Below are 16,075 nucleotides of genomic sequence, written 5' to 3' on the forward strand. Positions count from 1 at the left end.
TTCAATTGTAAGTCATGCATGCTAGTTATTTCACAGTAATGCAACAATTTGGGTATCTAAAAGCAACACCAGCAACAACAGAGTTATATCCTGTAACTATAAATATTCCAAACAATTTTTTAGAAAGAGTATTTTGGTGCCAGGTACTTATTGTATGTATCACCTAGTTTGGAGGCAGATATGGGAATTTATGTAGGACCTGCTGTACCACTACTGCTTCCTGTACTTTTTATCTCAACTGCAGTAAATAGCCATCCAAACAATAATATGACTATGACATCTTAGAAATAAGTAGAATCCACACATTAAACCTCACTCTACTAAAGTTCTGCTGTCTGTATATGAAGCAAAAAAGTTTCATTGGGTAAGAAAAGTTCATGAAAGCAACTCTGAAAAGTTATGTTTAGTATTTAATATAAATTTGACTTTATTAGTCACTTGCTTAGCACACCATACTGTGTAATCCAAGGCATTTATTTTTGGTATGCAACAGTGCACTTATAACCCCATAAACTCCTTCTTGAATTGCAAGACTGTTAATAACTTTTATTTAAAATAATAGCTTTTAATATTTTTTAGTGCAGAGATATAGTCATTATCCCCATTATACATTTTTTGTAAACTGATACATTTTCTGTGAATATCGACAGAGGTGCCACAACATTTCCTTGAGTAGAATATAGAAAAAGTTTACACTAAAAGGGATACAGTTTTGTAAATTCATTGTGACATGGTCCATTCATTTACAAAAAGGACTGAGCATTCACTCCTGTCATAATCTAAATTAGACTTCTCTGATCAGAAGCATACTTGTTAGAATTTAAGTTGTAAGACTAGTGTTTTAATTAAGTGCCCTCCAATACAGAAATTTGAATTTCAACACATTTCAAGCCATATGAAAACAAAGACAGAAACTACATACTGATTTTCAGAATCAAATCAGAACTGAGTGATTTGATCTGAATAGTATCATAAGAATTATTCCAGAGTTCAATTTCAATATCAAGTACAATGGTAAATTTTAAGCTGTTTAAAAAAAAAAAAAAATAAAAAAAATCTGGAAATCTCACATTAAAAAAAAAACCCAAAAACCAACCCAACACCTGGCAGATTTCTTTTGATTACTAGGTATTTTTTAACTTAGTGTCGTCTATTTTTGTGATAGAGCCATAGACTACCATGACCATAATAAACAATTCCATAGATCTTCCTTCCCTCCTGTTTTTGTTTTTGTCACTGACATTCAAATCGTTCTGCTTGTTGAAAAGGAATTAAAAGGTCCAGTGTCCTTTGTATCTTGAAGATTCCTCGTTTATTACAATTTTGGCTGACTCTCTCTGACTTCTTCCAGTTTAGAAAGGATCCACTGTGTAAAGGAAAAGGAAAAAATAAAAATGTTTCCTTGGTAAAAATCATACTAATCAGCTGAAAATTAGGTTGAGATGGCCACACACTGAACTACCCATTCTCTCTAACAGAGTGCTCAAAATCCTACTGTAGGTTATAAAACCCTGTTATTTTCACATGAAAATAGAGATATGTAAGTAGAAATAACTAACATTGAATATCACACCCCATTAAACTGCTTAGGTTGATATTTCAGTTTCCTGGTCTGTTTTTCAATGAATATAAACATATTTTAAACCAAACTCAGCACAGTAAATTACAATACTATTTTTTACTTTACCTTTGCATCCTCGGGACTTTTAAAATTAATAATTTTTCCAAACTCTTTGGCATGGAACACAGACTTAACTCGTTCCTAAAAAAATAGTAATTCAAAGTTAGTTTCTTCAAATTTTACAAGTAAGAAGCTCTTTACTATTAAGCCATCTGTGTGGATGCATTACACTGATTTGAATCTGCTCACACTGCACGCACACACCCTGAGAAACTTCACGTTCTGCATGACAGCGCAGTAGAGTGGAACACTCCAGCAGGAGCAGACTTTTTACCATGGAATCCTTGGAGACTGGACTATAAAAGTGTATGGGAATGGAAGGAAGGCAATGAAGTATAGGCAGAGTAACAAAATCCTCTACTTCCTAAGGCATTCTTCATTGTCCTTGAAGCCACCATACAGGTGGACATTCCATCAATACTTGTAAGTAGTGGTCTGGGACTGAAAATAGCAACTTAGGCCTCAGAGAGAGAAAATAAGCAGCACTTTGCAAAATACAATTTCAATCATAGATTTCAATAAAGAACATACTGCAGACATGAATGGACTCTGAAATGTGTAGGGGGTTCAGTGTAGGTGGTAATAATCAATATGTTATTCAGCATTGTCTGAAATGGCAGAAACTTCAAGAATTATTTAATCCTGTTGAAGTTCAGTTGCAATCAGAAATCCAGCTGGGAGGGTTCCAAACCAATATAGCTCTGCCTTTCCTGTTCTCTGCAATTAAACAAGTAAACTGACTGGAAAACTGCATGCCTTGTTATACTACCAAAATTGCCTTGACAGCCAAGATGTTTAGTCACGCACATGAAACTCGCTAAAACCAGAAAAAAAAAAACCAACCAGAAAAAGCTGGCAGGTTAATTCACTGAATGAACTCAAAATCAGTTGCCATCTCAACAAAATTTAAGAAATAATTTTTTAAAAGAAATTTTGCCTCTTTAAGTACCCTCGGTCATCAGTGGTCATCTTTCTCCTTATGTGTCCTTCGACAGTTTACCAGGGAATGAAAGTTTTGGGGGGTTTTTTGAAGGAAAAATTGTAATGGATAGCAACATTCTTAAGCCTGCATTTAAAAGGATATGCTATTATGGTTTTTATGAAAATATCAATACCTGATTATACTGTTGAAGAATATCATTACTAGCTAATAAGAAAAAAAAAAAATCTTTGAAGCATAAAACATGCATAAGGTATTGCTCTGGTATACTTGAATATTTGGGATTGTAGCAAGATAGGTACCTACAGACTGGCATATTTCCACAGTGCCAGAGTGTGTATGAAAAAGATTCTGCAATCTTCTTGGACAGTTTTGTTTCATCACTTTTTTCCAAACTATGAATACACCACAAACGTGTACAGCAACAAAACCTCCCAGGGCTCAAGGAATAATTTAATCTGCAAACACTAAGCCACCATTCTGCTCAGAACAGTCAGAAGCAAGTTATCTGAGAAGTTTGCCCATGACAGATTTGATGTCTGGATGCAGTGATCTTGGAGGTCTTTTCCAACCCCTACAATTCTGTGAAATTTCAGGTCCCTTCTCTGAGTTCTCATCTCAATTAGAAGATATATCAAGAATTCAAAGGAGAGAGATCGTGAATTCAAAGCTCACTTTTATAAACAGTAACACAAAGAGAAAACAAAATATGACGAGGTTAACAAACCTTGGCTTCAATGCGTAATCTTCTGCCTTCAACGATGAATGGTTCTTTGGTAAACTCGTCGTAAGTGTACTGCCATTCACATGTCAGCTGTCCAAATGTCCCCTTTGTCACAAATAACACACCACTAGGTACCAGAAAAGAAAATTTATCATTCAAAAATAAATGGAAAAATACTTAGTTATACAGTTATACAGTTATACAGTTACCCTGGTCATAGTGAAAGTGATTCACTGTTCCAAAATAGTTCTAACCTAATAATTAACAACAGCACACATTCCAAAAGGGTGAATTTTGAACTTTCCTCTAATTTATTTAGCATACAGTTTCATCACAAAACTGTACCACAACTTCTAGCTGTGTTTCTTAAAAAAAAAACCAAAACACCACAAAAAAGTTAAAGATTCTTTTATCTGAGAAGGATGTCTGAAACTCCACTGTCAGACATTATTGACTCCATTCCTTTATTATCTTTTCTTCCTCCAATATGCTAATTTACAAGCGAACCCCCCCTGTTCTATTTACTTCAGCCTAATCTTTCTCAGGTAAAGAAATTGTAAAACAACATTCCTTTTCCTAAATAGATAAATTACTGACACTTGACATACTCTCATGCTGAACAATGCTGCTGTTAAACAAGATTAACAACACACCAAGCATACGTTGCCCATTAACATAATCTACTTATATTAAGACAGACATATCAAAGCACTGTTACTTATCAACAGTTACCCAGGCATGCACATGCTACAGTTTTAGTACTAATTATTCACAATGGAAACTATTTACCTTTTTGTTACCATTAAGAGATCTGTACTGTTGACCATGGCATGTGCAATATATCTGAGTTTTGCAAATCTTCCATTTTCAATTTTCTAAAAGACATAAAAGTTTTATAGCTTTGAATATGATAGTTTAAATTAATGTACTTTCTGCTGAAAATGTATGTGTCCTCCAAAAAGTATAAATGATAAAAAGCACATAGCATATACTTCTAAATGAAATCCTACCTTCATGAAGTCAGAATATGACTAACAGCTCTGTGAGAGGTGATGCTCATAATTACATACAATTACTTGGTTTGACTCTCAAAACATTTCAGGAATTGGTTTCCTACACATTTTGAGTACATACTCAACTTCTGCTAACTAGGATGAAATAAAGATTCATTTCCCAGTGCATGTCAACTCACTTGCAAAACATTAGAGTCCCTAACTGTGGGAATAAATCTTAACTGTATAAAAGGTTCCTCTATCACTTAGACAGTGGGAGTTAGTAATGTACTTCTGGTAATGTTTAGCCTTTCTCCATAATCTTTTGTTTTCCCTTGAACCTAATAATTTCCTACAATTGCTGTGAATATTGTAGCAGGGAAAGTTTTAGCAGACAAATTTTAACTTTTAAATATTGATGACAGCATATTATTAATATTTAAAAAGTTGCTCTGTAACACAACTTGGCATCCATTGGATCTCTGGCTTTCTGAGCACTAATGACCGAATTTAGATTGCTACATCTTAGTTGGTAACACCACCATGACTGCTTGCGTACTTCCCATTTGTCACAAGGTGCAAGTCAAAATAGGTTAGTATAAAACAGTATGATTGCATAAACACTTGGCTACAAAAATACTGCTTCAGATACATATACCAATACTTAAATACTTGTATGCTAGTTCTCATTGTTGTTAAAATAGCAAGGCCATTTAATGCAATAAGAATGGCACAAGAATTGAGGAACTGAAGCTTGGAAATCAGTTTATAAATTTTTGTATATTTGAAAATGCCTTATTCAAGCTTTCTCTAGGGCTTGCCATGTCTCTGATTTGAGTCTCTCCCTGCCTCTTATTTTTAGGTTCAAGATCCTATTTCATAACTAAGTATAAAAAAATCCTCTCTTGAGATAGCCTCTACAGCATTCCAGCAAATAACACATTGAACAGTTAGAAGAAAGAAGAAGTTGTATGGGCAGATAGCATGGACCATACCAGGCCAGACACCAAGCTAGTGGTCTGGTTCTATGTCCTGATGCATTTTCAGTATTAATGTCCTAGCATGAAAGAAAGGAGAAGAGAGCTGACAGGAACTTAGAGAAATAATGTGTCTGGAAAGAGCAAGGGTGATGATTAAGTAGCGGTAAAAAAATCCTTGCATTTCATCTGTGAGATTCTGTGACCAACAATTTCTCTTCCTTGACCGAACACAATACTGTAACCTGTGACCAATGTCTCTCTTCTATCAGAGGCAATTACAGGGAAGAAGCAGACAAGTAATGCAGCCTTCTTAGGATAGAGAGTATCTCTCGTCTTTCTCCTGCCTCAGGGAAGGTAACCTTCTTGTGCTTTGCATAGCACCCAGGTAAGGCTCTCAATCCAAATGCTAATCCTCCTTAAATGGGATTTAAGACAGCAGGGTTGCCTCATCCTGTCTTTTCATTAGTGTCCTAGTTAATTTGCCATGAGACATGTAACCCCACAGGAACATATTCAATTTACTGATAAAGAAACCAGGATTTTGGAATTACAGACCTTAGCTATCACACAGGTTGCAATCCTAAACAATAGCTATTTAAATGCCCACTGAATTCCAGAAAAAATAATTCTATTAAGATTCACAAATCAGTGATTTGTTCCACACAAGAATATTGTTAGCATACGGTATGCATTAAGTGAATTACTAATTAGTCCTCACTGTTAGCTATTAGTAAAAGATGATAAACTCAAGTTATCTGTGTTCATTAGCTTTGCAGACAAAATAAGTTAATTAGAAAATAAAGTGCAGGAAAACACTGTACAATCCGTTTGCAAAGGTAACCCTTGTACCTATGCCAACGCCAAGTAGTATCTATTTTTAAATTTTCATAGAGGGATACACAAATTTACCGTCAATTAATTCTTCTAGCAAGAGCACTCTGATACAAAATCAGACATAAAATGTACAATACATAGACATGTTTTTAAAACTTCACAGTATTTAGTTCTTGATTGTTTGGAGAAAGGGCAGCGTGATGTTTCATGATACAGAATTATGGAATTTTGCACTGCTCAATCATTGTTTGCTCACTATTAGTTTCACCACTGGAAGAAAATAAATACTGATTTTCAAAACACAGCTTCTGTATTTCAAATTAAAAAGGATTAATAACATGAGTACTTTAGTATGTTATAGTTCATTGACTAGACACGGAAATTGCATGAACTATTTTAAATAAAAGACACTCCATCTGCTGCAAAATGTGAAGTAACCCAAGCACAAATCCCTCCTTTGCAAATTAGTCTTACCTGTAGAACAAGTGCCTAGATGTCGCTGAAATATCTAACAGTAGATGTGGTCATTTGTACAGAGATGGATATGCAAATATGTTCAGTGTCTTAAATGTAGCATCTTACATTTGGAAAGAATCTTTATCACACCACATGCTCCTAACTTACTGAGAAGCAAGCAGAAAGACCTTTGGCAAATAAATGCAACAGAGAGCAAGTAGTGGAGATGTAATCTATAAATCATGATCCTTCTGGTTATAGTCCTAAAAAAATACTAGTAGCATGTGTGATACAGAAGGCATTTCCACAGAAGGCAGAATTTTTGACTTCCTTCTTGAACTCACCTCAATTGAAATGACACCAAAAAAATACTGTTAAGAATGTTACTACTTAAAAGCTTGTTATAAAGCTGCTAGTCTTCTCTTTTGATGTTCAGTTTTCAACTAGATTCCCTTATGAACTGATTTTTGCCCTGAAAGTGTGAGTTCTGAAGAAAACTGACTGTTGTTGCTAGAAGCAGCTATACTGAATGTGACTTTCAGATCAAATGACAAAGTGACATCTTCATAAGCTTTAGAATTGCTACTTTCAGCAGGCTAACCTGATATAATTACATACCAAATCTTCTTCAGAAAAACATTTTATAACTCTAAGTATCCACTGCTAAGAAGTCACTTGTTACCTCTAGCTTGACTGTGTGTGAAAAAGGGGCATAATTGGTAAACAAAGAAAAAAAACCCACCACACAAAACATTCCTTTTTCTGTCAAGCAAAATTCTCCTCATCCTTTATTAAAAAGAATGAATATGAATCGCCCACTTTACACCTACTTCCTCATTCCAGTTATCCTAACATACAATGTCATTTTACCAAAAACCAAAACTTTTGTCCGTGATGTGCTGTTGCCTGAATTCAAAATTCCATTCTATCATGCTGAACAGCAACTCTGACATCGACATGGTTTTGTTCACACCAACAGAAACTTGTGGCCAAGGTTAAGAGTTCAATCAAAGGCCACAGTATGCAGGACAGTCCAAATTCAGACTGCAGCTTTCTCTCAGAACACAAAGTTTCTGCTTCACAACAGACATACAATTTGCCTGTGCTGACTGGAAATAGTATCTTGGTCAAATTTTAATCTTAACAGCACAAAAATTCATTTGCTGAACTGGATGGAGAAACCATACTGATCTACACTTTCATGATGGTGACCTCATCTAGATGCTGAGTTTCCTGCCCATAAAACCAAAATTTTTTGTGAACTGACTACTGGATCAGCAGGGAAATCGAAATGTATTTCCACTTTCCTTTCTGTATTCTCTGCAACAAACAAGCTTCCCCTGGGTCACTACTTGTTTTTCCACCATATGTAAGTATTTATGCTTTAATGACAAACAAGCTAAAAGCAAACTGAGTTACACAGGCACTCGCATTCGTGAAAGAATTGGTAAGGATCCTGCTCTTTTCTTTAACCTAGACACAATCAAAGGAGGATGGATAATGACATCTTTGTCTCCATTAAGGAAGAAGCAAATCAGGCAGCATGCATGAATAGATCACTGGTAAGAGTCAGGACAACGCTGAATAAAAATGGAAGTTAGTTTGAGCTTTGGAAAGAGTATCTCCCTACAATTTTATGAAGTGAAACCTCAGTTTTACAGTACTTTATGGCATGGCTGCTTTATGTTTTGATTTGAATCAAAGTCTAAGGCGGCTGAGGGGAGGTTGGAGGACTATGACAATATTCCTGCTCCTCAGATGAACTTGATGACGGAGTTTGAATACTAAGAAACAAGGGTCTGTTCAGTAATTCCAACATTCCACTACCTGATCCAAACCTTACTTTATGATGAAAAAATGTTACTGAACTGGAAGATTAATATCTCCAGTACAGTAGGGTGTAATACTGAAGCACAGTTTTGAAGGATTTTCTTTTCTGTAAGCTTAGATCCACAGCAGCATAGCTGGGCAGCAGCCTTACACAGCAGTGTAAAAGACCCCACACAAGCTCATACACTATAAGGAAAAGTTTAAAAATATTTCAATTTATTTTGGTTTTAGGTAAGCACTGAGCTGTAACAGAGAACTTTATTGATTTTATGGTGCAAGTTAATTAATGGATGACTAGCCTATCTTTCAGATTTACTCCATGGCAGAAAACAAACCAGTAACTTTTGGCAGGTGTATAGCTTCTACAGATGCTGAAAACCAGTTTTAAAGGTATAAACAATCTATTAAATGTTCCTAGGAACTGTCTGTAGTGTCTCACCGCACTGACTTAAAAGTCTACAGAGTCTCTTGAGCAAACAAAAATACCAACAAACCTTGGATCAAAATTCAATGGATAACAAAGAGAAAGAGAACAGCCAATTCTTCACCTGAGGAAGGTCGAAGCATATAAATTCAAGTTAACTTTGTAAAAGACACTAAAAGAATAAAATGAAACACTTGAAAAAGCTGAACCATCAACTTGTTCTGTTGCCAACAGCAAAATACCTGGCTACCTGTGCTGAAATGATGACACTTAGTCCTGAGTTGAAATTCAATTCACCGGTGAGAAAGTGAAAGAAAAAATTGTGCAGCCAAAACTTAAACTATTAAAATACACTAAATTGAAGAGAAAAAAAAAAAAAAAAAAGAAAAAAGTAAGGAAAGGGCGTTTGAAGAGATGGTGTGTATCTTTTTATGTTATTTTAAGTTTCTAAAGAAAGCAATCTATGAACTGATTTGAGGGTTTTTTTTTTTTTTGCATTTTTTTGTGTATTAAGGTGAATCAGCTGGCTAGCTACTCCACTTTTCATAGGTTTTTGTTCCATTTAGAGAAAAAACTAAATTCTAATATCCCATCTGATACAATTTTTATTATCCTGAATACAAATTATTAATTTTTCCAATGTATATTAGGAGGAAGCTAGACTCAAGATAGAAACAAACAAACAAAAAAGACTTGTACAAATTTATTATTTTTTTCCTAACATAAACACTTTAAAAATAGAACTATACCTTATGAGTGAGCCAATTTACTCTAAGGTCATATTTGCCCACTATACTGGTAATTTCCTTTGGTTGATTGGTTGGCTTTTCTTTTTGGGTGGTTTTTTTTTTGGGTTGTTTTTTTTTTTTTTTTTTTTTTTTTTTTTTGGTTTTTTTTTTTGTGTTTTTTTTTTGTGTTTTTTGTTTTTTTTTTTGTTTTGTTTTGTTTTGTTTTTTGTTTGTTTTTTTTTTTTGTGTGTGTGTGTGAGGTTTGGCGGTGTTTGGATTTTTGGTTGGTTTTTAATGTTAGTTAGCATTCTACACTCTTTCAATCTACCAACTAAAGAAATTGTTCTTTTTAGTTATATGCAGTGAACTTTCAATTAGTCATACCTGATCCAAAAGCAATACTATTAATACCAAATTTTACTTCCACATTTTATAATGATTTGTAGAATTGCAATTCAAAAACCTTGGAAGAGCTAAGTCACCTTAATAGAAGAAAAGCATTATCTGTAAAAATATAGTAATTATTGTTGCTTTTTCTGTTAAAAAATTAGATTTGTTTCTAAAGCTGTTTTACAATGAGGAAAGAGTATGTTTTTTTATCAAAAGGACAATGTATTGACATGCATGTCTTCTTATAGAAGAAAAAGACCCTGTAAGATAAAAAATAAATTGCACTAAAAAGCCAAAGAGGAAAAAGAAAATGCCAAGTAATATATTCGAAGTTCCTAAAACACAGTAAAATTTATAAAATGCAGCAGTAACCTTTTCATAAAGTTGTGCCCAGCAACTTCCTCAGCTTCTAGGCATGATATATCTTCCTTTCCAAGACTGAAGGTCAAAATTAATATCTACATTCTTCAAAGAAATATCTGAGATCTACTTGTATCTGGATTATTCAAAACCAACCCCACAATATTTCAGGCAGCAACATAAAGCAATACAGTCTTTCATCCTTTTGAGATGACAGTATTGCAAAAGAAATAGCAATACATGATCTGCAGCAGCTTTAAGCATCAGTAGTTTCAGCTAAAATGAGCTCCCAAATTGAGTTTGTCCACTCTTTTACCTGGGAGATTAGAGATATATATATCCCTAGGCTTATTGCTCAAAATGTCAGACTGTACAGCAGCTTTTGAAGGCACAGTGCCAGAATAAGCAGTCATACAGATTTTAATGTCCCTTCCCTCAGAATTTTGGTAACTGGAAAGACAATAAGCAATGAAGGAAATGGCATCAACTTTGGTAAATATGCAAAGATTTCAGGAGTTCTTACTGCTTCAGAGCCAATTCCATTTCTCCAGATGCTGGCAGTAGAGTTATTACTTACTACAGTACTTACTGATGCATAAATACCTATCTATGCATCTATACATATCTATACATCCATATCTATCTATAAATATCTAAATATCTTTTTTAATGCTACACAAAAATCTAAATCTAGCAATAACTATGAAAAATAAGAAAACTGTGCAAGCATTCCAGTGAACACAGAATAAAACAATTTTTAAAGAAAGAAGTAACTTCTGAAGCTAGACTGTTGAATTTATACACAATTATGGTGGTTCAGTGTTCTTTTATCTAAATCTATGTAAATTAAAACAAAAATACTTTTGCATGTTATCGTATCCTTTGTCATACAGTCTTGTAAAAATACTGTTATTTTCTCCACCTATCCATGATTTTACATAGGGATGAATTTTTAACTTTTTTTTTTTTTTTTTTGCTATTAGAACAAAATTTTTGCTGTATTTTTGCTTAGATTTAAGATCCAAATCAGTAATTATCACAATCAAAAAGTAACTAAATAAACCGTTATTTCAGACATTTAAGTATTCTAGAGGATACACAAAACAAGCACCTACAGATTATGGTAAAACAAATGGTAAATGAAAAATTAAAGGTTTATGTTAAATGCTCCTTACAAAATACATGTATTGTATCTCTTGAATACTTTTATAGGGCATTTAGTGTGTTTACACCTAGTTCCAGGAAACATGAGAAACAATGTTGGCACAGAACAGATGAATCCATTTTAGATATACTTTAGACGTGTTTATTGTTAAAAAGAAAAGCAGACAAAATACTTTTGAAATTTGAAATAAATAAAACAGTCAAACAGCAATTTAACACCAATAATGACTGTACAAGTCAGTAAAGTTTTACTAAAGACATTTAAAAGCATTTCATCTAGCAAATTATATATAAAACCTGTAAAGCACTTATATAAATGCAAAAACATCAGATACACTTTGATAGAGACATATCTGGATATAAACTCTTAAGTCATGGTATTACTATTTCTTTATATGATTCAAAACTACTTTCACCTAATGCCCAGTTATATATCCATAGACCATTTTTATTGTTTTCTTTGCTTCTTTGCCTAGCACTCATCATCATACAGTTTATTTTCCCACATTTTCTTTTGCACAGTTTTAAAAAGAAGAATTCAGTATCAGATAACCCCAATTTTTAAGTGGGAATTATAGCAGCAACACATAACACTTAAAGGTCAAAAGAAAGAGACAAAGGCCATGCATATTTTTTTACAGTCCATATTAGCCTAACTCATCATCATCATCATCACTACTATTGTGAGTCTTAGTCCATTCCCTGTAGGCCTGTCTTTTCTGAAAGCATGGTAAAGGAAGAAGAAAGCAGAAATATTAGTATAGCAGTATTAGTTTGTCTAGCAAATTTTTAAAAGCAAAATAAAACCCCAAAGAACAGTGCAATTCTGAAGTGACATCCTAGAACTCAGTGTAAGCACATGAAATCACCTATACCCTATTTCCTTTAAGTGGCATATATAATCTTGAAATTACTAAAAGAATTTTTATTCTAATATAATCAAGTAATCTGCTGAAAACGATAAAACACAGTGACTGCAGTGGGGTCAGTATGCAGATCTGTATGCATAGAAATAATACAAAAAGGAAGAATACAGTTTTTTCCCCCACAGGAAAATAGCATGCCATTCAAACTGCTTCAGATAGGGTACTTGTAGTACACTCAATCTTTTGTAAAACAAAGAAATCTCCAGACTAGGAAACATTAAGAACTAAAAGCATCAGTACACTTGGGGGTAAAATATCATAATGACACCAAATGTCTGGGAAAAAACCCCTATGCAATTCATCATCTACTGATTTACCTCTCTACAGGGAGATTTACAACTCTGGAGCTTTCAAAACATTTCTTCTAGAGCAGTTCTGCCTCAGAGTCATCAGTACTGAAAACTAATATCAAACATAACTTTTGAACTGTAGCTACTCTCAAATGGTGGCTGCCAATCACAAATTATGACAGGCATTACACAAGGCAATGCCTTCATGCCTTTATAAGATGGGTAACAGAAGTGGTGGTACTCTACTCAACAGCACAACAGAAAAATCAGAACAAAACCAGAAAAAAGACTGGTGTATTATATTGCAGATATTTAAGGGGCTTTTCAGAAAAGAACTAAAATACAATCATAACATACTAACAAGAACAAACAATGCAAAGTCACTACAGAAGTCTGCACATTAGAGCTGACTGGTAGCTTGCTAGCATTTTTTCTAGTGTTACATTTTAAATAGGAAACGCAGATGTTTTGGAATTCGTTCTCTCATCAGAAAAGAGAAAAACGGGCAGGAAGTTTTTGCCATTCATTAGCAGTCTCCTAACTGTGCTCTCGTTATGGTAATACTGCTTTGTAACACTACCTTTAAAATGGAGTGCATAGGTTAAAGCTACTTCGTTCAAGAAAGGCAGAGGCATACTATTTATTACCAAAGAACTTCAAAGCCTGCTAAATTAGATCATCAGTGATCTATTGGAGAACATAGGTGAGATGCCCCAAACTGGACAATTCTCTTCCACCAGAAAACAAGGCACACTAATGAAATGCAGAAGAAACAGAAACAACCAGACTGGAACTCAACATGAAACGAACAGCTCTGGCAGTTCTTAGAATAGTCAAAAAATCCTTTCCAAACGCTGGCTTATTCTTATTTGCTTCTCCAAAAAGGTTATTTCTGTTTTACTTCTCCAGCATTTCCCTGGCACACAGTGAACCTTTCAATGTGTATTGTAAGAATACTGAAAATATACACACAGTCACTAATTCCTACTTTATTTCTTATGTTTAAATATTTAAAAAATGAAGGTTTAGTTCTTACAGTGAAAAAACAAACTTTATAAGCTATGTAACAGTTGAAATTATTTCCACTTTGATATCTGAGTCAAATTTGCTGAAATGGCAGCTGAATTACTGAAGAAAACTGCTGCTCAGTGTGTTCTTCATGTAAACAGGATTCCACGTGAAAACTGTTTACTCTCAGTGGCTGTAGTACAGTTATCTTAAGGGTATTCAAAATGCTGTTTTACACAAAATTCAGATAAAAGTTACTGTCAAATGCATATTACAAAAATTAAGAAAATATATTTTTATCAAAAATAAAAATTAGACATAAAATCGTTATAGTTACAAATGTGAATCTTTTCATTCTTTCAAAATGCTCTGTATCTTGGACAAATCTCTACAGATACATTGGTATAAATTATGGTGTCTCCCTTAAAAGTTCTATCACAGAAACTAAATCCAAGTCACTACTGAGTTACTAGGTAAAGGGTTGTAGGACCTTTAAGGAATGGAAAAAAATCTCAAAAATATTTATTTCATCCTATGATGAGTTAAAATGTTATCTGAGAGAATCTTTTATTTTCTTCACCTGTAACATCTGACTTCCAGTTCCATCTCTTAATCTGTAAGGTCTAATAACTCCATCTTCACCAAAAAAGCGAGGTGGGCGCAGGCTTATCACATCTTCTGATGAATCTGCAACTCTTGACAATAAACAGCAAATTTAAGGTATGTATCAACATCTCTACTAAGCTACAATATTTAGCAATGTCCCTGAATTATTTAAGTACAAATTAAATTTAAGTACTAATACAGCAATTGTTGTTGTCTATATATGTACTTCTGCATGTGAATAAACATTAAGTAGACATTCCATGAAGCAGTAACAGATATTACTCAAAAATCTGTTTCAGAGAATGATTATTAGAGAATTAGATGGTACAGGGCAGCACATGCCTGCAGTGCTTAATTATTGTCTCAGAATTCTACTTTAAAACTTTAAAATTAAAGACATCTGTGCCACGAAGAACTTCTGCTCTGGTATTTTGCTTGCATTTCTCTTCTAAAGGACTTAAGTAGAAAGCAGAAGAGACCAGAAATCTTATGGCAGCAGAAGGGTCCAGCTTGCTAAGGGTCATGAAACAGCTGTATGGAGATGCAGCTACTAAATGTCCCCTTGTATCACTTTCTCCTACCTTTTTATACTTTATGGTGTGAGAAAATCTGCAGCAATGGGTTTAATAAGGACTATCAAAGTATTCAATATGCAGTCATAACACAGTTCTCTCTAATAATCTAATGAATTTTTAATAATAATATAAGTAACTTTTGATGCAGCTGATAAATCCTTTATTTCCTTTAGGACAAGGTGAAAAAAAATCACCAGCTGAAGGAAATCTGTACCAGTAAGTCTTTTAAACTAGTTTCTTTGATAATGCTAGGAATATCCAAGATTTGATGTTGTGTTTTTCAAATGCTGTCAACTGTGCATTTTGTTTTAAACCCACCTATTTATAATATAAATAACAACATATGTAAGATCTTTTTCTAGCTTGTCTAGGACAGAAAACAGCAAAGTTGACTGATGCAGACTGATACAAAGTGTACTACTGCTACTACTGTTGACTATTAGAAGCTATCTTCTTAATTTTTAATTAAGTTCTTCTACTTACTTTTTAATACCCTGAAATGTGCTGCTTGCCATGTCTATGATTCCTCCAGTAGGCCTAGCTACTGCTCCCACTAAGCCTTTTCCAACACCTTTGAAAAAACCAGCTGCTCCTTCTTTCTGAGCTCCTAAAAAGATTAAGTACAGGAAACAATTATATATTATATTTTTATTACAATCTTAGCAAACTTAACCACCATTTCACTACAGATCTTATTTCATATGCAACCATAGTCTCTTCCACACAAAGTGCATGTAAACATTCAAGCTAAAATTCAGTAGGAATATAAAATACCGATAAAAAGTTTTATAACTCAGATTTACACTCTCACCAAGTACCAAGAATTCACCACCATACAAGCAGTTGATACTTAAAAAGACCTAAACTTACCTCTTATGGGCTTTGTAACTATTCCTGTTATGCCACTGACAAAACCCTAGCAAGGGGAAAAAAAAAGAAAAATTATATACTTTGAGTGTATTTTTCATTTTTCACATTTCTTGTATTACTTCATTAGTGATCAGTTTCAAAGTACATGCGTTAGAGTGTTCTAAAATTCACTACAAGTTAACAGAGTTAGAGACACCTGCATCATTATTCCTACCTTCTTTTTTACCCTTGGTTATTTTTCATTAAAACTATAATTTCAATGCAGCTATATATATGTGTGTGTGTGTATATATATAT

At 33.8% G+C, this 16,075-nt stretch overlaps 1 protein-coding gene across 2 annotated transcripts in view; it reads right to left on the reverse strand.

Annotated features, from left to right (window-relative positions):
- Positions 1-397: 397 nt before the first annotated feature.
- Positions 398-16,075, reverse strand: part of VPS13A (vacuolar protein sorting 13 homolog A) — a 97,815-nt gene continuing 82,137 nt past the window's right edge. For both annotated transcript variants that reach the window (XM_071731352.1, XM_071731351.1), the window contains exons 66-72: positions 15,779-15,824; positions 15,392-15,515; positions 14,308-14,422; positions 4,135-4,220; positions 3,349-3,472; positions 1,688-1,762; positions 398-1,366 (exon numbers count right to left, since the gene is read on the reverse strand). In XM_071731352.1, the coding sequence (XP_071587453.1) occupies positions 1,316-1,366; positions 1,688-1,762; positions 3,349-3,472; positions 4,135-4,220; positions 14,308-14,422; positions 15,392-15,515; positions 15,779-15,824 (621 nt within the window). In that variant the 3' untranslated portion in view covers positions 398-1,315. The remainder of the gene's footprint in view (positions 1,367-1,687; positions 1,763-3,348; positions 3,473-4,134; positions 4,221-14,307; positions 14,423-15,391; positions 15,516-15,778; positions 15,825-16,075) is intronic.

This window comes from Heliangelus exortis, chromosome Z, assembly GCF_036169615.1.
Source record: "Heliangelus exortis chromosome Z, bHelExo1.hap1, whole genome shotgun sequence".
NCBI classification, from domain to species: Eukaryota; Metazoa; Chordata; class Aves; order Apodiformes; family Trochilidae; genus Heliangelus; species Heliangelus exortis.